Below are 24,495 nucleotides of genomic sequence, written 5' to 3' on the forward strand. Positions count from 1 at the left end.
ACAGACGTTGTCCTATAAACACGTGTTAAATTTGAAAATTCGGTTCAGACGTTAGGAGGAGATCACTAACATACGTAGGAGAATTATTTGTCGACTGTTTTGAGAATCGAAACCAATCTCAAATTCACTGGAACACTCTAGAAAAAAGACTCTATACTATATCTCTTTAGTTTACATAAGTGCTTAAAATAATAATTTTTGTTTCAAGTAAGAAGCAATAATTTTTCAAGTATTTAAACGATAAAATCTCATTCTGAAAACCCCACGTACATTGTGGATGATACAATTTTATGTAGTGAATATCACAGCAAGTTCCCAACAAAAATATTATTGTAAGCAATGCATAGCGGCCTACGTGAAAGAGAAGGCTTTACACAAAGGGGAGGTGGTTAACGCGCGCCGGTGCAGTTTCACAATTTCACTTGCACCCTTGTCCTTTATTCAGTGTGCGTAGAGCCTTCATTTGGAACGGTCGCTTTTCTTGTGCCGGATTCAATTTCTGAAACTTTTCACGATAACAAAAAGCGAACGAAATGTTAGTAGTGTCGCTACTAATCACTTTGTTGCGTGCGTCCACCGTGATCCACGGCGCTCTTAGAATGTGTTGTGTTTTAAATATTTTCAAAGGTTGCTCATTTGCAACTTTGTTTTAATAGCAGATATTTTGTTGTTATCGTTGAGAATTGTGCATGAAACTTTTATAATATAGGACTGAAAGAGACTTAAAGACTGCAAAACAAAAATGAATCGTTTTAATGGCTTAGGAAAATACGGAAAATTATTACTTACTGTTTTTTTTCTGGATTGGTTGATGAGTGTTTACATAAAGGCTACAAGTTGTAAGTATATATAAACATATTGCAATAAAATAACTATTTCAATTGTAATGACGAGGCTGAATCAAATCTCATAACATTCGACATATATTTAAGATCTTCTATCATTTATCAACACCAATAAAGTGGTTTAGTGAATTATTGTATGCCATCTTTGAGAATCATTCTACTTGGCAAAAAATACTCAATAAAATCAGCATCTATATGGCGGAAAAATAAAAGGAACATACACACTAGTCAATCTGTTTTCAACTCGCTTAAAAAGACTTTTTAATGCTTACTTTTACTGAAACTTTAGTATTAAGTAAAGCCTTTTCTTACCTTTTCAATGATAATTAATTTTAATTATATAAAATTTAATCCCAGAAGAAAAGGAGATCACTTATCGAATATCGAAATTGATATAAAATGTTTATACATATATACAGGTCAATCCTATCACCGAGACTATGTTAATTTATGTAAAATTTTAAAATATTTTTCTCCGAATCAAATCACTTGTATCTTTTTATTCTTATGTGGTCAAATATATAAAATAAATACTATTAAAGAGACCGTCCACAATGACAAGGGATATGAGCTGTATCATAGAAGAGTGCTACTATGTGTATTATTTGAAAAGTATCCTAAAAAAATATTGCCTAAAGTAATTATTCCATGCAAACGAAGTCACGGGTAAATATTTGCTAATTTAAAAGAGTGGCAACAAGCTTCTCGCCACTTCTTCTCCTTAAAGCGGTGATGGAGAGTACAATATATAGTTTTGACAGTTATTGTAAGTCATTATCATAAGTACTAAATTATTTTTTTGTCTTTACTTGACCTTACTAGAACACGGACGAGTAAAAAAGGAAGGACTCTGTGTCACCTTACAAAACAGTGAAGCACCAAAACAAGCCCCACGCACACACTTACACAAATACAAGCCGATCGGCCGCCATTATGAGATTTGCCATCGTTTGTGACAGATCATTTTGCGTCGCAATAAAATATTATAAAAATGCCGTCGTGCGTTGTGCGAAAGTGTAAAACAATCTATCAGAATTTAAAAAATCGGAGTTTAAAGTACTTAAATAAGGGAGAAAAAATTATGTTACCTACTAGTATCCCCCGCACGCACACTAGCATAAAAGTGCTTCACTTGCTAATATCACGGCGCGGATTTTTCATTTTTACTCGTCCATGTAGTAAATGGAAACAGTCTTAAATTGACATATTTGTAAAGTTATTTAGTCTATGAAATGTAGCATCAAGCTGTTGGATTATTAGTAAATAAATAAATTATAACAATTTCTTTGACGACTGAAGAAACAGGGACCGATAGTGTTTATTATTAAATACTAGCTGACCCGACAGACGATTTTCAGTATATAATAAATAAAATAATCTTTTTTATATGAATGTGTCAATAATATATCATAACATCAAACATTACTTCGTAAAATATGCACCCTGCCGTCGTAATGAAATTGTTTCACAGCAGAAATGTCAAACCGTGCGTCAATAAATTCTCTCATAGAAATTATATATGGACTCATCAAAGGAAAAACAAATTTGTTGTTTTTATTTCATTTAGCAGCATTTTCCTATTTATTCACCCTTTAAACCTTCTCTGAACTTCCACAAATAATTCAAGAGCAAAATTAGCCAAATCGGTCCTGTCGTTCTCGAGTTTTAGTGAGACTAACGAACAGCAATTCATTTTTATATATATAGATAACATTATTGTAATATTTTAAGCTTAACAAATCCCAAGGTTAAAACTTTTTGTTGGCTACTACTTTATGAGGTAGATTATTTGATTTTAATAAGGATGATAATTTCTTCTTAATATATTTTTTTAAAGGCATTTATATCCTCAAAATTTATTCCTTTAGAATTCTTTTTGATATAATTTCTAATATACTAGATACTACTACCGCTTCGGCTACAAATGGCACTCTGAGAGAGAAAAAGCGGCGCAAGAAACTCTCCCAGCATTCTTTTTTTGCGCTCTTTTTAATCAAATATACAATATTGTACTGTAATTGTTATTACTATAAAATAATCATAATCTAGTCCCAGGCTGTCGGATCACTAAGATATTCAGCTGTGGAGTAGTAGGATTTACGACAGAGCCATTTTTTAATAAAACATTTAAATTTATTCATAGATACTGCCTGAACAGTGGCTGAGACTTTATTATAAAAGTGTATACATTTACCCTAAAAGCTACTATGTATCTTATAGAGCCTACTAGAATTAGTCACAAGAAAGAAAGTTTAGATATAAACCTTTCAAAATATTGGGAATTTCAGAAACACTTGAACATAATATAGTATATGACGGAACTGAGTTTTTGGCAAAGCGTGATTTTCCTAATTGCTCGTATTTTATTAACGATTACGATTATTAGCATGATGCTAAGACAAATTAATAATACAAAAGTTGTTCGCGTTTTCACTCATATCATTAAGTCCAAAATTATATTACTAGGAGTGCAAGATAGTGGTTTATCTAATACAATATACCTAAATACATAATATAGAAATAAACATTCATATTCGTCACAAATGACTGGACCCACTGGGATTCAAACCCGGGACTCTAAGCTCAGTAGATTGGATCACTAGCAATAATTATCACATTAATATAGCAATTTTGTAGCGAATAATTTCATTTGAAGTAGATAGTAGAGGGGTGCAGAAACATGCCTTTTTTAAAAACATTATTCAAAAGAAAAGCATTAGATAATGTTTTTCGTATACAAATATTACCTACCTAGTATTTTGAGAACTATAATCAATAACATTAATTATTAACCTGATTCCTGCCGCCGAATTCCACCTTCGCATGACACGCCACAAGTTAGGATTTCATCCCCACAATCTGGATGTGTGGCGGTCCTCCACAGTGCGGTTTTCAAGGAGCTTTCTTCCTCGTACTACAACGCTGTGGAATGAGCTTCCTTGTGCGGTGTTTCCGGGACGATACGACATGGGTACCTTCAAAAAAAGCGCGTACACCTTCCTTAAAGGCCGGCAACGCTCTTGTGATTCCTCTGGTGTTGCAAGAGAATGTGGGCGGCGGTGATCACTTAACACCAGATGACCCGTACGCTCGTTTGTCCTGCTATTCCATAAAAAAAACATTCTATACATATAGTGCTTATGGTACTTATATGCCCACTTCTTAATCATTTATAGATAGGCAAAGTGTCATACAAATAGGGAGTGTAAGACGTAGATCGTCACGGATACTAAACTAATTGGGAGGTTCCTTTGCACAGGATGCCGGCTAGATTACGGCGCCTATTAGTACCGTGAAGCAGTAATGTGTAAACATTATTGTGTTTCGGTCTGAAGGGCGCCGTAGCTAGTGAAATTACTGGGCAAATGTGACTTAACATCTTAGTCTCAAGGTGACGAGCGCAATTGTAGTGCTGCTTAGAATTTTTTGGTTTCCTGAGCGGCACTGTATTGTAATGGGCAGGGCGTATAAATTACTCGTCCTCTCGCTCTTATTGTCATAAAAAAACTCTATCTACATGTATATGTAAGGCCCACACACACTTTTGCCGTTCCGGTATCAGACTGTGAATGCTATGTGCTTATATTATATATACAACGTCATTGACTATAATAATCCAATCAAAAAGCTGAATTTCCGACGAGACACTTCTGATGCATTTAATTTGAATATTTTTATTTGTTGAAGTTTATCTGACAGCTCGCATGTTAAAGTTGATCAGAACATCAAATTATCATGCAGTACCGGTCCGATAGCCGTAATTCTGGATTCACATTATGCATTCACAGATTTTATGTTTTTGTGGTTGATTTTTTTTCACCTAATCTTAAGCGATCGTCACCACGCTCTCCTTCAATACCAGAGGAATCACAGGAGCGTCGCCGACTAATTATAAAGGTGTACATTCAATTTCCCTAAACAGCGATACTGATGCATACTTGCAAATTATGATTGCAGTTAGCCCTTCTATTAAAAGCATAAAAGGCATTTATTTCCTCAAAATTGATTCCCTTCGATCATTTTTATGTGTAGATTGACTATGACAGCTGTGGAAACGTTGAAAGAATTTAGAGTTAACCTCTAGTTTGAACAATGCCTGCACACTAAAGTAATAATAAATTTATAGTAAACCTCTCTTTTGATCACACTAAAGTAATATGCCTGGCCTGTTTTTATCAGTTCTCTAGCAGCAAGAGGCTCTATCTAGAGGTAGGTACAGGTATTTACCGGCCAGTTTCCGCAACTCGACGTCTATTGTGCACCTATTTTTAACCGACTTCATAAAGGAGGAGGTTCTCAATTCGATTGCTTATTTTATGTATATACACCGATTACGATTAGATTTATGATCCGATTTATATGATTCTTCTATAGTTTGATGCGGAGTTTGGTCCAATACTCTTTCGATTTATGAATATTTTTGTTTACGTGGATTGACATTGTGATTTGTGATACGAGAGTTTTATGCATATTATAAATATACAGGATGGTTTTTTGAGATGGACGGTGATGGCCAAGTCAGAAACTACGCGACTAAGAGGAAAGTCGTGAAAGGAGTCATGCCCTCGATTTATAAGAAATCAATAATTTTTCATTACTTGAACTTTTGACGGAAACCAAGCCGAATAATTTTTCAAAAAAATTACACCAGGTATTATTGAACCAATGGACTCTGTTACTGAGAAGGATCAAACCTTGTAAAGATATGTATTACTAAAAATTTAAAATTTTTACAAATTGCTTTTCATATCTCACTATTACCTTAATAATAAGTTGCTCAAAACGGTTTCCTTTGACTCCAATGCATAAGTTTATACATCTCTCTAATGACCTTACTACATTTGATACCATGAAAGGATACCTCGATAAAATATCAACAAAAAAAGTAGAATTTCTAACAAAAAGTTTGAATAGGTTTCTTCTGTTTAAAAATAATAAAACAGAAAATTTGGTAATTCTCGTATTAATACATTTCTTTGAAAGATTGATTTCTTTGATTGATCCTTATCAGAGTGGTCCAATAATACAGGCTGTAATTTTTTTTAATATAAATTGGCTCCGTCTCCGTCAAAAGTTCAAGAAATTAAAAATTATTGATTTCTTATAAATCGAGGGCATGACTTGTTTCACGACTTTCCTCGAAGTCTCGTATTTTCAGACTTGGCCATCACCGCCCTTCTCAAAAAACTACCCTGTAGATCAATAAAGTGTTACGCAAAAACTTTCAAAGATACATCAACATGCTATGAGCTACGAGTACTTACACAAAACTGAAAGTACATTAAAGTTTTCAGTATAAACTTTTCTCCAGTCGCCGTCTATGTTTACTTATCTCTCTGGACGCGCTGTTTATTTTATTTCACGTTTGCATTTGAAACTTGAAATTGCGACGTGTTACGCGAGATCTGTTCCTGAAACAACCCTCTCCAAAATATTATTATATTCAATGTTGGTGCTCCGCGAAAATAAATATCTTGAATGAAGACTTTATTGTAAGCAAGCTAAAAAGGGACATTTTAACTTATGCTACAACTTAATATACTAAATGATTATAATTATATATCACCTAATATATGTTATATCTTATGTTAATCATTGCTCGCTTGTCCGCTGACATAGGCTTCCTCCAGATCTTTCCACATTTTCCTGTTTTAAGTTGTTCTTCGCCATGTTGGTCCAGCAATATGTTTGAAATCATCTTCCCATCGTATCGTTTTTTTCCCTCTATTTCTTTTTCCATATCTTGGATATCCCTCTAAAATGTCTTTTGTCCATTTATCTTGTTTGCTTCTTATCACATGTCCTGTGTAACGCCATTTTAGCTGCTTAATTGTTTTTTCCACACTTTCCAATTTCTTATGTTTTTAGCCGACTTCAAAAAAGAAGGAGGTTCTCAATTCGTCGGTATTTTTTTTATGTTTGTTACCTCAAAACTTTCGACTGGCTGAACCGATTTTGATAATTATTTTTATTTGAAAGCTGGTACTTCCCGAGTGGTTCCATTGTAATTTGGTCCAGATCTTACAATGGAATTCATGAGAAAACCATAAAAGTCTTAAATTTTGCTATACGTATGTATAGTGGATGTTAAATTTACGAATAACTCAATATCGCGCGAACCGATTTCGATAATTCATTTTTTTTATTGGAAAGCATAAACTTCAAGAATAGTTTGGTTAGGTTCTGATTACGGAATCCATGACAGTGTAACGGAACACTGTCTGTAATCAAATTGCAAAGTACTTACGTTCATTGCTGTATATTAAGTATATTTACACATACTTAGACAAATTGTTAGTTAGTGTACTTCAAATTCACTAAAAATCATACAATAAAAAAAAAAAAAAACAAAAAACAACCGCCTTTAAAAACACTTTTCCAAAACAATAGATATAATGTGCACTCAAAAGTATAAAAATAATTGCGTATTTTTGTATAAATAATTGCGTATTTATATACAATCTAATTAATTAATTTTATTCTAGTTACGTTTATTGTAATTTTTGGAATCGGCGTCCTTCCGCCGCGACCCGCTCTCGCCTCTCACCTCCTCACGACTCAAGCACATCTCATCTTTAACTATGTATGTAGTTACAAACCTATCTTGGATGATCTATCTATTGTTTGAAATGTGTTTTTGAAGTCGGTTGTTTTATTGTTAATTTATTTTTATTTTAGTGAATTTGAAGTACACCAACCAAAAATTTATCTAAATATGAGTAGATGTACTAAATTTTTCAATGCAGCAATGAAAAGTCTAAAAATAAATGTAAATTAATCATCCACATACGTAAAGCATATTTAAGACTTTTATGATTTTCTCATAGATTCCATTGTCAGATATGGACAAAATTACAATGGAACCACACAGAAAGCACCAGGCTTCAAATAAAAAAAAGAATTTTCAAAATCGGTTCACCCAGTCCGGATGCCGGCTAGATTATGGGTACCACAGCGGCGCCTATTTCTGCCGTGAAGCAGTAATGTGTAAGCATTACTGTGTTTCGGTCTAAAGGGCGTCGTAGCTAGTGAAATTACTGGAAAAATTAGACTTGACAACTTATGTCTCAAGGTGACGAGCGCAGTTGTAGTGCCGCTCAGAATTTTTGGGTTTTTCAATTCAAATTCAAATTCAAATATTTTTATTCAAAATAGGATTTAAAATCACTTATTGAACGTCAAAATCTACCACCCATTCAAAAGAGACTGCCTCGTGTTAACATTATGAATGTCACAGTTTCTAGAAAATTCCTCAATGTGCTTATGAACATACAAAACATTATCAAAAATGTATTGAGAAGCAACAGTCAAAATGTTTATTTCTTTAAATTTTTCTCTTAATGATTCTTTAGGACCTAGGTTATAAATCGCGCGAATAGCCCTCTTCTGCAGCACAAATATAGTTTTAATATCGGCCGCACTGCCCCATAACAATATACCATAGGACATAATACTATGAAAATAACTAGAGTATACTAATCTCGCCGTATCTATGTCAGTTAACCGTCTAATTTACTTAACCGCATATGCTGCAGAACTAAGCCTATTCGCCAATCCTTCAATATGGGGGCCCCACTGCAATTTGGAATCAAGAGTAATGCCAAGAAATATAGCAGATTCCACTGGTTTTACCACCTCTCAATTTAATAAAATATTCGCATCTACATTTTTGACATTTGGCGCGGTGAATTTAATATATTTGGTTTTATGATTATTTAACAATAAGTTATTGGCGATAATAATCCTGAGCGGCACTGCATTATCATTCGCATGGCGTATCAATTACCATCAGCCGAAAGTCCAGCTCGTCTCGTGCCTTATTTTCATAAAAAAACTTATATTACTGATCCTGGCTATTTAAATTAATGACAAATAAAAGTAGACCAGTAGAAAAATAACATTTATTACACTATTAAGTTTTAATTTCGCATTAAAACATTGAAAATTCTATAATCTAAAATTAAAAAATAAATAAAACTTATTACTATATTTAACTGAAGGTTCTGTGTTTGTTGTTGACAACGGACTGGTGTAAATATGAAATTCACGCCTATATTTGAAATAGGTTGCGACTTGCGGTTAAATTTGACATGAAGTCAATTAGTATCGTCACTACAATGTTCGTCAGTATACCGCTACTCGCTAGACGTTCGTAATATGTCAACGACAGAGCCGGAACTTCAGCTGTTAGAACATTTTAACAATGTAAACTATAATATCACCGTTCAACCTGTCTGATTGGTTTTCATTCATTAACATAATGCCATGTTAATGAGATCGATTGGTAGTTGGATATTATGTGGAAATATTTAGTTATTTATTTACCATAGTTGAATAAATAAAACTTTAACTGATTGATTTATGAATGCTAGTCTCTTTCTTTTATTATCTTCTGACGATCGTAGTGTGCTCAATAATATAAACATTAACAGCAACTACTTTTTCTTTATGACTATAAGGGGCAAGACGAGCAGGACGTTCAGCCGATAGTAGTTGTAACGCCCTGCCCATTACAATGCAGTGCGCTCGTCACTTTGAGACATAAGATTCAGTCTCATTTGCTCAGTAATTTCACTAGCTACGGCGCCCTTCAGACCGAAGTACAGTATTGCTTGCACATTATTGCTTCACGGCAGAAATAGGCGCAGTTGTGGTACCCATAATCTACACGGCATCCTGTGCCTCCCACTGGTAAAAAACTATAAAATAGTTAGTACAATAATTACTTAATATAAAAGAAGAAGCTCCATTAAAAGTTCTTATTACGTACTTCATAATACCAAGAAAGAAACAACAAATAAACTCAAACCTGTTTTCGATAAAACATCCAATCTGAAAATTCAACATTTAATGACCAAGTTGCACAGTATCCATTCCAATATTTATTTTCTAAAGGCTTTTCATTCGCTAGAACAAGACGAGATTAGCCTAGCTTTAAGAACCAAATGCGTCTCCCACTTATCTACAAGCACATAAGTCAGTTCATCTCATGTCTCAGGAGTACAGAGTTATGACGTAGTCGTACCATATAATATAGAGCTACGCCTTATATGACCTTACCTTTTGCGACGAATCAAACAATAATTTATCTGTGATAGACTCATGATACTTCTTTATGTAATATACTCTCTGCATCAATTACTTTAATACAAATTCATCTAATAAAAATCGTCAATAATACCAAATTCAAACCATTTGTTGCATTGGCACTGCGCAGTGAGGTTAATTAAATGAAAATACTATCTAAAATAATCCTTAATAAGGCCATATGGAGTACAATAATTATTAATTATAATAAAGTAAAGAACTATTTAACATGACGATAATATAATATGGCGACATCATATTTGTGAAAGTTACAGTATTTACTCGAGCCAGTCTCGAACAATGTGTGACGTTGACGTGTCACATGTTCTGTTTAACTTTGCTAATAATTTAAGCTATAATGCCGGGTTGCATAGTAAACTTTGTAAAAATAATAATACGAGAAATAAAAAAGATACTAGGTTCACATATCATCAGTAAGAATTTTGTATTTTATTAATTTATTTCTTAAATAACACGCAGCGTATGTTACAAGATGTTGAAAGATGCCATTGAGTGTCAAGATGCAACGCACACAAGCATCTTATAGTTGCCGTAATAAAAGAGCTATATTTCTTAAGTAGTGCGGTATCTTATTGGAGCGCAGCGGAGACCAATCCTTAATCTAAGTTTGGTATGATACTTTAGCTTAGCTTTAAAACTGAAATCCTTAAGGTATTTCACACATCATATCATATTACAATTAACAGTATTTTCTGTTGGTATTATATTTACTTTACTAACCATTAAAACTGAGTTCCCAAAAAAATATGAGAGCAGTTATCAAAGCTGCTAGAATGAGGATAACAGATAAGATCAAAAGAGCAGCTCCTTTATGACAGAATAAATACAAACAAAAATACACAAAGATATTTAAAGAAGATGTCACGCACGAGACGAATCTCTAAGAACTGTATTTAATCCTTACAATCAATCTTCAATGGGATAATGTTTTGAAATAAAATATGAATCCTACTTCCATTACTAAACCCTATTATTTTGTAGCTTATTATAAAATTATTTTTTATAAATTATTATTATAAATATATTATAAAATCGGCTAGGTACAAAACTGAATGAACCACATCAATGTAGAGGTGGCGTTCAGGTAGATGCTCTTAGGCGTCACGGGTTACTCTTGTATAAAATCGGCAGACCGTATCAGTCGTCACGCCAGCATTAATAAAGTCATCCGCAGGTCATTTGCCGCTCTTAATATACCAGCTGTTTTAGATTCTGCTGTTTTAAATGGTATTGGAACCCGCTGCGATGGCAAGCGTCCTGATGGAATAACACTGGTGGCTTGGGCACGGGGAAGGTTGCTGGTGTGGGACGCGACTTACTTTGACACTCTGGCTGCTTCTCATGTCCAAGTTACGTCAGTTGGTTCTGGGGCTGTTGCTTCGACTGCCAAAGATAGTCGCAAGTATGTAGGTCTCAGTGAGTCATACATATTCATGCCGTTTGGTGTCGAGACATTTTCCCGGTGGGGCCCAGAGAATGTACTTCGCACCCCAATAAGACTACTGGAAACCCAAGCGCTGGCAGCTACTTCGGTCAACGGATAAGTCAAGCTATCCAACACGGAAATGCTGCCAGTAATCTTGGTACGCTTCCACATAATGATAGTATTAATTTTGTGTAATCATAGTGTTGTAAATATAGTTATAAGATCTGTTTCATTATAAAATTATATTGAATGCATTTCACAAACTAGTAGAATTACCCTCTTCTGCAGCACAAATATTTTGTTTATATGCGGCCCTGCCCCAAAACATTCTTATTCCGTTACACATTTAATTATCTCTAAGACTTTAAAGAATGTAACTTTAAATTAGGTATGGCTGTTTCAATATCTGTTAACCCTTAATATTTTTAAATAGGAAACACTGCATAGCTTTATTCTAATAAATTACCCTGTGCTTCCCCGGGATATTCTCGCTCGGGCTGCCCGTTGTATCCTGGGGAGAGCACAGAACCACGCATGTCCTAGGACAGCGAGGCAGTAACACCACGGCACCCCGCTCCACGCTTAATGTGGACTTTTGCAACATCAAGGGAATCCACTCCAATTTAAACGCCATCCACCACCACCTTGATTTTGAGGATCGGTAAAATAACCCCATTTGTCGTATCTATGCTCTTCGACAACACTTCCCTTAAAGCCTCTCCTAGTATCGGAATACTGGCTCTCGAAATCTTAAGCGAATACCAATTACGTTGCCATCTGGAGGTTAAAACCAAATTGGCTTCGAAGAAGCTGGGCGTCATATATAGAGCATGACAAATACAACGCAGAGCAGCTCAAATTGTCGAGGACCTAGTGCTCTGTGAATGGTTGGACCACTTAGTGTTACGTAGAACCGTCGGTTCATTGTGTGTCTTCTACCGCATCTATCACGGGGAGAGTTCCGAAGAGCTGTATTCCTGCTACCTGATTCCTGCCGCCGAATTCCACCTCCGCACGACACGCCACAAGGTAAGACATGGATACCTTAAAAAAAAAGCGCGTACACCTTCCTTAAAGGCCGGCAACGCTCCTGTGATTCCTCTGGTGGGAATTATATGTGTTTAAATATTATGAGAATGTGGGCGGCGGAGATCACTTAACAGCAGGTGACCCGTACACTCGTCTGTCCTCCTTTTTCCATAAAAAAAATGATTTTAAGTCTTATGTGATGCCTGATATGTTGTTGTTTTTACAACATCAATTTTATATATATATAAATATGATAGGTGTTGGTTGTTTCTTTATATTTGTGTTGTTGGGTTAACAGTACATAATGTTTTTTCTATTATTAGTAAGTTATTTCCGTTTTTACATACCAGTTTGCTACTTCCTTTGATTAGGATTCCAAAAAAAGAATGCTTGGAAAAGTAATATTACAAATTTCACTGGTATTTCAGAAAGAGTAGCATTATTACAATTAACATTTTAAAATTAAACATTTCTGTAATTCAGGCATATGCACCTACAGAAAGATCCAGTGAAGCCGAAATCTAAAACTTCTACGCCGATTTTAAAAAAGCACATACGATGGCAGATGAGAATGTTCTAGTCTTAGGAGATTTTAATGCAAAAATAGGAGGCAAGAAAATAAGGCGAAAATATGGGAAATGACGGCGTAGGTCAAAGGAATCAAAGACGAGAACGATTAATAGATTATGCATTTGAATACAGATTTGAATACAGATTGAATAGACATTTAAATATAGCAATAATCAATACCTATTTTAGAAAAAGACCTAATAGAAAATTGACTTGGAATCACCAGTCCAAACTGTAAAACATGAAATTGATTACATTATGACAAATGTTCCAAAAATAATCAAAAACTATGAAGTCCTTAATAATGTAAAATTCCTAACAGATCATACTGCTGAGAGCAACACTCCTTTAAACCAAACAAAAAAAATGTAGAATATACTACAAAAAACTACCAAGTATTTCCAAGACAGACCATGAAATTAAATACTACGTAGATATGCTAAAGCAGATTATCGAAGACAAACAAAAAGATTTAACAATTCTATTACAATATGCTTGAAGAAGCCATAATTTACAGCTTAACTAACAAAAACAACTTTGAAATCATAAAAAGAAGCAAAATATTAAGTGAAAATACAATACATACATACATACATAAAATCACGCCTCTTTCCCGTAGGGGTAGGCAGAGACCACTTCTTTCCACTTGCTACGATCCTTACATACTTCTTTCGCTTCGTCCACTTTCATTAATCCTTTCATACATGCTCTCCGGTTTAGGGTACTCTTGACCTGGCCTTTTTTCAAGACGTCCCTGATTTGATCTCGAAACGTCAGCCTAGGTCTACCCCTTCCAACACTTTCATTCACACTGGCCTTATACACTTTCTTCGTCAATCGTTCTTCATTCATTCTCTCGACATGTCCAAACCATCTCAGCATACCTTTCTCAATTTTTGTCACAACATCTTCTTTCAGACCACAACGTTTCCTTATCTCACAATTTCTTATCCTGTCACTCAGTTAAACTCCTATCATACTTGTCAACGCTCTCATCTCAACTGCATTTATTCTGCTTTCATGTTTCTTCTGCCATACCCAACTTTCACTTCCGTACATGAGTGTTGGAACCAACACCCCCTCATGCACAGCCAAGCGAGCCTTATAAGACACCTCACCTAAGACTGTTCATAAAGGAGTGCAAAGCTCCATTCATCATGTTTCCTGCATTCACTCTTCTTTAAATATCACTCTCATACTTTCCATCTCTTGTAAATTTAGAACCCAGATACACAAAATCATTCACCTGTTCAATTTTTTCATCTCCAATCACGATATTGCAGTCTGTCACTACCTCATCTCTTTCAAGCACCATCACTTTCGTCTTCTTTACATTCATCTTCATTCCCTTTCTACCAAAAGCTCCATTTATAGTAGTTACCATCTCTTGCAACTCCTCGGCTGAAGATGCAAGTAATACTTGGTCATCAGCATAGAGAAAACATTTGACGAGTAACTCATTCATTCTCAACCCACTGTCATTCTCTTTTAAACCTGTCAAGCAATTGTTCATGAATAGATTACACGGTGCCACGGTGACGCTACACATCCCTGTCTAATAACTTTTTAGATATTAAACCATTCAGTGTATGCCCCGTTTATCCTTACACAAGCACTAGAATCTCTATAAAGAGATTGCAATGCTCGTATGAGGACACTGCTCACACCGCTCGCGGACAATGCTGACCACAATTCATTCCTCACCACTCTATCATAGGCCTTTTCTAGATTCTAGAAAACACAATAGAACTAGTAAAAAGAAGAACTGAACTACAAATGAAAAAAAATAAGGACATAAATACAAAGAAGGATCTATGCAGATTATATAAAGAAACTAACAAAGCAATTAAAAAAGATTATAGCAAACATAGGCAAGATAGTAACAAAAAACATGAACAAATTTAGAAGCACGAAAAGAGTATTTAGAGAACTTAGTAATAAGAAAATATGGATACAAAAACTAGAAAGCCCATCTAAAGAAACCAAAACAAGACAAGATTTTATGTATCAGGCTAGTACTTATGACCGAGAACTCTATAAAAAAAAGACAACGAAATTTTGTAATTCAATGAAAGATACCTAGCTAAAAGCATAAAATTAATTAGAACTATAGATGAAAAAGAAATTTATGCACAGCTAAAACAACTAAAACCAGTTAAAAGCCCAGTTCCAGATGGGATAAGCAATGAAATCATTAAATTAGGTGCACCAGTATTACTTAAACACCTCATAAAATTGTTTAAAATGATTCTTGAAGCTGAATCTGTCCCCAATCAATGGTGTTAATCAGATATTTTACTGCTATACAAAAAAGGAAACCCATATTATCACCAATTACAGACCAATCAGATATAGAGTTCTCGGTCATAAATACTAGCCTGATACATAAAATCTTGTCTTGTTTTGGTTTCTTTAGATGGGCTTTCTAGTTTTTGTATCCATATTTTCTTATTACTAAGTTCTTTAAATACTCTTTTCGTGCTTCTAAATTTGTTCATGTTTTTTGTTACTATCTTGCCTATGTTTGCTATAATCTTTTTTAATTGCTTTGTTAGTTTCTTTACTGGCAAGTTTATATAAGCTTTTTGCATCTGTCATTCTCAAACGCATAGCATAGGAAATTGACATTGCACAACCAAGGGAACAAGCAGGCTTCCGTTCTGGATTTAGTACGATTGACCATATACATGCGTTGGAACAAATAATCAAAAAGTACCAAGAATTTAAAAACCTTTGTACTTAGGCTTTATCGACTATACCAAAGCATTCGATAGCATAAGTCACAGCTCTATGTGGAAGTCACTAAGCAGATTGAACATCAACGAAAAGTATATAAATAAAATAAAACATATTTACAGTAACTGTATAAGTAATGTTCGACTAGAATCGAGAAGTGAAGCAATATGCATTGAAATAGGAGTGAGACAGGGTGACCCCCTGTCACCTTAGCTATTCATTGCTGTGTTTGAAAACATGTTCCAAAACATAGACTGGAAACCCAAAGGACTAAAACAACAGCTATTTAAATCATCTCAGGTTTGCTGATGATATAGTTATCCGGTCTGAAATCCAAAGATCTATGCGAAAAGCTATGCACACTTGATCAAGAAAGCTCAAAAGTTGGATTACAAATGAATGCTACCAAAACCAAAATAATGACAAACAGCATAAAATTACCCATCAGAGTCAAAGAAAACAGTATAGAATATGTTAACAGCTACATCAACCTGGGTAAGCAGGTATCATTTAATAAAACAAATAACGAAGACGAAGACGAACGGAGAACAAAAATAACCTGGAAAAAATTCTGGTCGCTCAAAGAAATCTTAAAAGGAGACTACTCGATGAATTTGAAAAAAACAGTATTTGATACCTGCATAATACCCTGTTTGTAATATGGCTGTCAAACATGGGTATTCACGACAAGAGCTAAACAGAAGATCAGGACAACACAAAGAGCCATGGAGCGAAGCATATTAAAAATAACAAAAATGCACAAAGTCAGAAGTGAAGAAATTAGACAAAAAACTAAGGTAAGTGATGCCCTCATGCAAGCCCTTAAATTGAAATGGCAATGGGCTGGTCACGTAACTCGCTATAAAGACAGCAGGTGGACACTCAGAATCACGCAGTGGAAGGGACCTAAAGGAAAACGACGAGTAGGCAGACCGAAAAGAAGGTGGGCTGATGAAGTAATGGAAATAGCCGGGAACGACTGGCAAATAATGGGTAAAGACAGAGACGCGTGGAAAAAGTTGGAGGATGCCTTCACGCGAGGAGGGGTTCATATCCAAATAAATAAATAACCCATACAAATAAGTAACACGTACTATATAGATATAAAGAAAAATATAAACTAACACTTTAGTGTTATTACTAAGTTTGACTTGTTATTTATAACAACATCTGAATTGTACATATACGGCTTTATTATTATTATTTTTAGTAATCCGTCCTTATAGACCTGACCAAAACAAGGTTGCTTGCGCTTTGCTTAAAATATAAAACGTTGTGTCGTCATCAGACAGAAATATAATAACTGTCAGCATAATAATCATGTTTGTCTTGAACTAGAAATGGCATACCATTTACGTTAGCTAGGTATAAAAAAGGACCTAAAATTGATCCCTGTGGGTTTGATATGATAGATCTAATTGATCTATTAATTCCATCACTGTCAGCTCATAAAAACTTAGAGTTAAAGCAACTGATATATTTCTCACTAATACAGTTAAGAGATTTCATAAAATCGCTTTTCTTTAGGAACATTTGTGTTTTAATAAATATACAAAACTATTAAACAATAATTTTTGCATCTATGAAATCGAAGATGTTTAGATATGAATATTGAATACAAATTTTATCGTTACTTAATGGAATTATATAATAGTAGATTAGTAGCCAAGGGCTGTAAGGCATCAATAGCAGCCCGAGATATTTAGGCACACGAGGGCGTCTATAGTTCGAGGGTACAATTGATGCTTACACCCGAGCTAACTACTTTGCTTTATTTCATCTCGATTGGGAGGCAAGCAGAAAAAAACCGGCATTACAATAATAAAACAGTTTATTAGATAAAATTTATAGTGAAATGAGAACAATTTAAAAATTTTAGGGACAGGTGTTTTTTGGTAATTTTACTTTTATTTTGTATGGAATCTTCAATGTAACCTTAAGCCACCATGCTGGATTTCCACCCATCGTGCCTATTTATAGTGGTTAAGTTAGCCCCAGCATCGGCTAAAAGAGTAGCCGATGTTCTCCGGAAGCAATGATCTGTGTACAATTCCGGGTTTGCTAACTTTAAATAACTTACGATTTGCTTCGGCATAATTCTGATGGTATTTATTCCAATAACTTGTTTGTATTTTTTCTACTTAACTCACAATCGGGATGTAAAGCACAGTAGTTAGCTCTGTAAGCATAGACTAAGACTGTAGGCATCAATCGCACCCTCGAACTATAGGCGGCTGCTAAATATCTCCGGCTGCAATTGATGCCTTACAGCCCTTGTCTACTAATAATTTTAATGATATTTAATATTATTCATTATAATTTATATTGAATATATTATATCAAATATAAACAAGATAATTTGATCATTCTTTAGAATGATAGATAACTTTCAATCACATTCAGTACTCAACCTAAAACGAAACATTATATTGTTTTGACTAATATCTATTAGTTGTGTTTATTGACGCTCATTGTACCAAGTTTCAAAGCAGATTATGTCTGTGGCTGTGAAATCGGTTCTATTGTATTGAGATTAATTACAAGCTCTCGTTATTGGTAACCATCGGCTGTAAACAGATGATAGCCTACATCGAATTACGTTTTGTATCTAGTTATTGGATCAAGCATCACTTATTATTTTTGATTCATGTGTGTTTTATTTGTTAAATTTGTATGGATCAGATTAGAATTATATGCTTTAGAAAATGGTGTCTATTTAAAAGTCAAATTATTATCCAAATGTTTTGAGTTTTATTTAGTGTTAATTCCGCCAATATTTGTCTTTACACAATTCGAAAAGTGTTTCGCCTGTACACCTCCTGAGGCATCCTCAGGACATGGTGACTCGCCAAAATCTGGCACGAGAAATCTTTTGAATTTTAAGAAATTTGGATAATTATGGATTACCGCAAAGTAACGCCTACTTAAATCAATTTTCTCAAATTATTATTATATATTTTATTATTACAAGTTTAAAATAGATAACCCAATATTACGAGTGAGTGCACAATATTAGTAATGCATTTTCCCTCCACAAATACAAGATTTAAAGGCTACTTCATATTTTTTATACATGCGTTTCCTACACAATTCCTAGCTGCATCTAACTGCAATTTTCATTGTACTGGTAGGATCTTGTAATTCTATATATTATTAAACATTAATAATAATTTTAATTGTTATTTTTATATCATTATAGTAAAAAGGGTTGAATAAAGTAGTTGTATTTTTATATATAAAAATCTAGTGTACTGATGTTTGTTTCCAGTATTCTCCTAAACTAAAAACGGATTTTAATGTGGACTAATTCATTGAATGCAGTTTAGTCCAACTTGAGACATAGTATAGTTTTTAATTCGATTTGGGACTCATAATATTTTTTTATTTCAAACTAGCTGGCTCAGCAAACGTTGTATTGCCATATAAAGTAATAAGAAAAAATCAAGAATTAATTATTTTGGGGTATAAAAAATAGATTGCGACAGATTCTCAGACCTACCAAATATTAAATTGTACATAAAATCTACCAACTATAGGTAGCTAAAATTAAGTTTTTTTTACCTCCTGAGAAAGTTAGACAGATATAACGATTCTAAATGTTATTCATTTTAAACTATTCTTTCGATTTGATATCTGAACGACGCGGGATACATTAAATTAAAAAAAAAATTGTTGTTTTTTTTTTATTTTTTTTAAATTTATTCAACTTTTAAACCTTCTCGGGGCTTCCACAAATAATTCAAGACCAAAATTAGCCAAATCGGTCCAGTCGTTCTCGAGTTTTAGCGAGACTAACGAACAGCAATTCATTTTTATATACCTATATAGATAGATATTTGTTTTGTATGGACATATTTCCTATAAGAGAATTTATTGACGCAAGGTTTGACAGTTCTGCTGTGAAAAAATTGTAACAACAGCGAGCATATAATCTACGCAAACTGCGTGACTGGCTCAAATAAAAAAGGAGCACAGACTATACTCCAATTCAAAACTATGCACAGAATGCCCTGCGTATTCTCTGGTGCACGCCCCAAGTTATTGGGCTTTATGCATAAAAATTGTGGCACAAGGCTTTTTCACACGAGTTTTTCATACGAGTGTGGTAATATTCTAGCTTATATTAAGGATTGCTCTCTGCTGTGCTCCAACCAGATACTGGACTACCTAAGAACAATACCTTTTTATTACGGCAACTATTAGATGCTTGTGTGCGTGGCGTGGCATCTTGACACTCAATGGCATATGTCATAGGTCTACGCTTGGTGTAACATTGAAATTAAAAAATACAAAATATTTACTGATGGTGTGTGATCCCAGTGCCTTTCTTATTTCTTGTAATATTATTTTTACAAAATTTTACTACACAGCCCGACATTTTAGTTTCAATTATTAGGAAAGTTTAACAGAACATGTGGCAAGTCAACGTAACACATTGTTCGAGACTGGCTCGAGTACTTGGGCGTAGTATTTATAAGTTGCCGCATTTTGCGACTACGACTCCAGTATCTAGTTGTAGCACAGCGGAGACCAATCCTTAAGGATTAAATTAATCTAAGCGGTCTAGTTTGGCTCGATTATGCTGTCATCGTACGACGGCAGAATGACTCTCTCTTTTCTAACACGTAAGTAGGACTTTCATATTCTTTTACGCTCTTCTTTCAATTCAATATATATAATAACTAGCTGACCCGGCAAACGTTGTTTTGCCATATAAAGTATAATTCACGCGATAGTTTTATAAGTAATAAAATATTGCCTATATTATAGCCTGTACATCATTTTGTTCTATTGTCAATAGTTTTTGCAGCGCACGCAAAAATAGGTTTTCGATTTTACACCTTGTGTTACAAAATAGCAATTTTATTACGGATCCCTAATTTTGAAAAAAAAAACATAGCCTATAGCCTTCCTCGATAAATGGACTACCCAACACTGAAAGCATCATTCAAATCGGACCAGTAGTACCAGAGATTAGCACGTTCAAACAAACAAATAAACACTGCAGCTTTATAATATTAGTATAGATTATTTTTAATTTAACTTTTGTACATAAAATTTCGAACAGTTTATCATTGAGCCAGGCTTAATGAGAGAAATTATGACATTTTTGTGCTAATTAACGATGAGAGTTGAAAAACCTTGTTGTTGAACTTACCTTTGGGATGCCGTGTCTATTTTGATTGCCTCGAAGCTGAGTTCTCATATAACAACATAGACAATGGTTTATTTAGGACTCTATAGCTGTTATGTTATTGTTTTGTTCAGGTGTTTATTTTTGATAACTGTGAACATAACAAATGTTGTTGTTAATTTTCAATATGAGCATATCTAAACATGAATTAATTAAACATAAAATTATTCATAAGCCTCTAAAGTTTCACTTGTGTAGTTCTTTTGATCAAAAAATATATCATATTTTGTTAAGAATAATAAGGGGCGAGACGAGCAGGATAGTAAGCTGATGGTTATTCATCCTGCCCATTATAATGCAGTGCTGCTCAGTATTCTTGAAAAACACAAAAATTTTAAGCCGCACTACAATTGCGCTCGTCACCTTGAGACATAAGATTTGATGTCTCATTTGCCCAGTAATGTCACTAGCTACATTTAACTCTTGGCAAATTTTACCGGCGTTCCTTTCTTACACTATTATTAATTAATTTGCCCAATCAAACAACAACAATGCAATGTAAATAAAAAGTATCACTAAAAGGAAGTCTATCAAGAATTTTATTTTTAAACTAGCTGACGCGACAGACGTTGTTCTGTATATAATAAATAAAATAATGTTTTTATATGAATGTGTCAATAATATATCATAAAATCAAAAATTACTTCGTAAAATATGCCCCTTGCTGTCGTAATGAAATTGTTTCACAGAAGAACTGTCAAATCGTGCGTCAATAAATTCTCTCATAGAAATTATGTATGGACACATCAAAGGAAAAACAAATTTGTTGTTTTTATTTAATTTAGCAGCATTTTCCTATTTATTCACCTTTTAAACCTTCTCTGGACTTCCACAAATAATTCAAGACCTACATTTGCCAAATCGGTCCAGGCGTTCTCGATTTTTAGCGAGACTAACGAACTGCAATTCATTTTTATATATATAGATAGATTGGGATTGTTTTTATGGCTTTTTTAACTTGCCGTGTTATTGTCTAGGTATGTCTTGACCAAATCTTATAACTGAATTTTGGATCTGTTATCCAAAATTGATTCAATTATTGTTATTTAATATGCATGTTTGAATCGGATGATAATACAATTATATGATAAGCATTACCGATAAGAGTGACCACCAGGATTAGCTGAACATAAATATATACATATAGTCATGTAAAAGACGACTCAAAGGAAGTTCCAAACTTTCTTCAATTTCCCTCTTCAAATGAACGTCTAATATACAGTCGGCCATATTGTGTGTTATTCGTGACGTCACATTTTACTTTGTTATTCAGTGTGAAAAGTAATCTAAATGGTTGTTAGTCTAAGTGGATACTTGCATCAAAATGGTCTATACAAAAGAAAATAGTGGATTTGCCATGATATTATGTGATACATGTGTCTCGGCGTGCAAACTGCAACCACTGCTCTCAAACTTTTGGACATTTACAAATACGTATATAAACAATTTTGTCATGAAGTTGTCGTACTTGAACTAATTGGTAATTGCATCCATCCTGTACGTTGTAATTTTCACAAACTGAAAAATCTACAGATCAAAAATGTGTTGTAAACTATCAACTCAAAATCAATAGTCATATAGTATGATAAAATATGACGTTATCAACAAATAAAATTAATTTAAACATATGATTAATTCATTTCAGTAAATACGTTTTGGAGGAGTAGTATTATTAAATATAAAATAATCAACTGTAAAATCTTTGAAAAATATCATTTCACACAATGTTTGTTACAGATGAGCCCGGATTCAGCGGTCCAATAGAGAACGTGACAACTCCACTGGGTCGGGAAGCTATCTTAGCTTGCTCCGTGCATAACCTCTCTACATACAAGGTAATACATAGGTATATATATATAATAGCAGTTGGGACTCTCTTTTATACTCGTGTTATTTTAAATACTTCTACATGAATATTATGTGAGTATTTAATGAGACTCACCCGTCCGGCTCGGCTTATAAATAACGATACAAAACATAGTTAAGTTACCACAAGAAAAATTACACATTTACCAGTGGGAGGCTATTTTGCACCGGATGCCGGCTAGATTATGGGTACCACAACGGCGCCTATTTCTACCGTGAAGCAGTAATGTGTAAGCATTATTGTGCTTTGTGTTTCGGTCTGAGGGCGCCGTAGCTAGTGAAATTACTGGGCAAATGAGACTTAACATCTTATGTCTCAAGGATAAAAGAAAAGAAATTTTGGGTTTTTCAATCATCCTGAGCAGCACTTGATTGTAGTGGGCAGGGCGTATCAACCATCGGTTGAATGTCCTGCTCGTCTCATCCCTTATTTATAAAAAAAATTAGAAATACACTGGAAGGTCAAACTAGTCACTTATCTATAAGAAGCCAGCATCGTCAAATGGACCACAAATCTGTTTAAAAATTATACCAATTCTTATTTGCACTATCCATAATAGCGCCTACATGTTCGGTGATATTGTTTTTGGAGTCTAGTCAACACGTAAGTCAACTACCGAGTTGAAATAGAAGAAAGAAGCCTGATAGAAAACCATAGTCATTTGAATAGTCGACAAGAGCTCATACTAGTAAATGCTCTCAAAATGTGTTGGGAACGCATACCAACACAAAAAGTGACACAGCTAATCGAAAGCGTGCCAGATCGGCTCGTGGAGTGTAAACGGATACGGAGTAGAGAAGGCCCTACTCGCTACTAACTACCGCATTGATTTAGCAACAGCAATGGATAAATATTGTTAGGTTTAATTTTTTGCATTAGTAATTTTCCTGTAAATTTTATGAAAATGCGTTATTGTTTTTTTTTTGTTACCAAAACAGACAGAATAAAAACAGATAATCATTTTTACTGACAGCCTAAAGACAAGGGCCCTATTTTGTTCTGACGAGTTTTGACGTTTCGACGAGACGTTGTTTCGTCATGAGAACTATTACTTAGCAGGAGCTTAGGTGGATTTCCATAAACTCCCTACCAAATTTAAAGTATCTACGCCTTATGGTTCCAGAGATATCATGATGAGTCAATACATATAATCTATTAAACCTTTTTTTGTGGCTAAAAGTTACGTGGAGACACTTTAATGTGTTTATAACAGAAAAAGTGACCAGACGTGCACTATGCAGCGCCGCTCGGAATTCTAGATTGAACCCAAGGACTAGTAAAACAATAAGGACTCCGTGTCACCTTACATAACAGTGTCGCACCAAAACAAGCCGATTAACGTGTAAATACATAGCCCCACGCACACACACTACAGGGCGATAGGCGGCCATTATGAGAATTGAACTTGTGACAGAACAGTTTGCGTCTCAATAAAATATTTTAAAAATGCCGTCGTGCGTTGTGAAAACGTGTAAAAACAATAACATAAAAGTATTTGTTGATATATGATTATCTAAGGGAGAAAAAATTGTGTAACTGGTATACCCCGTAACCGCACACACACTAGCATAAAGGTGCTTCACTTGCTAATATCACGGCGCGGAGTCCTTCTTTTTTTACTAGTCCGTGATTGAACCCCAACATTTTTAGCTTCACCGCATGGAATTTATTTATTATTGTTAATAATAAAGAAAGCTGTTTTCCACAAAATTTAAACTTG

General features: G+C 34.3%; 1 protein-coding gene across 1 annotated transcript in view; it reads left to right on the forward strand.

Moving 5' to 3' along the window:
- Positions 1-463: 463 nt before the first annotated feature.
- Positions 464-24,495, forward strand: part of LOC126965053 (limbic system-associated membrane protein-like) — a 624,470-nt gene continuing 600,438 nt past the window's right edge. Inside the window, exons 1-2 of the mRNA XM_050808498.1 lie at positions 464-839; positions 22,646-22,743. Of these exons, the coding sequence (XP_050664455.1) occupies positions 743-839; positions 22,646-22,743 (195 nt within the window). The 5' untranslated portion in view covers positions 464-742. The remainder of the gene's footprint in view (positions 840-22,645; positions 22,744-24,495) is intronic.

Source organism: Leptidea sinapis, chromosome 6 (assembly GCF_905404315.1).
Source record: "Leptidea sinapis chromosome 6, ilLepSina1.1, whole genome shotgun sequence".
NCBI classification, from domain to species: Eukaryota; Metazoa; Arthropoda; class Insecta; order Lepidoptera; family Pieridae; genus Leptidea; species Leptidea sinapis.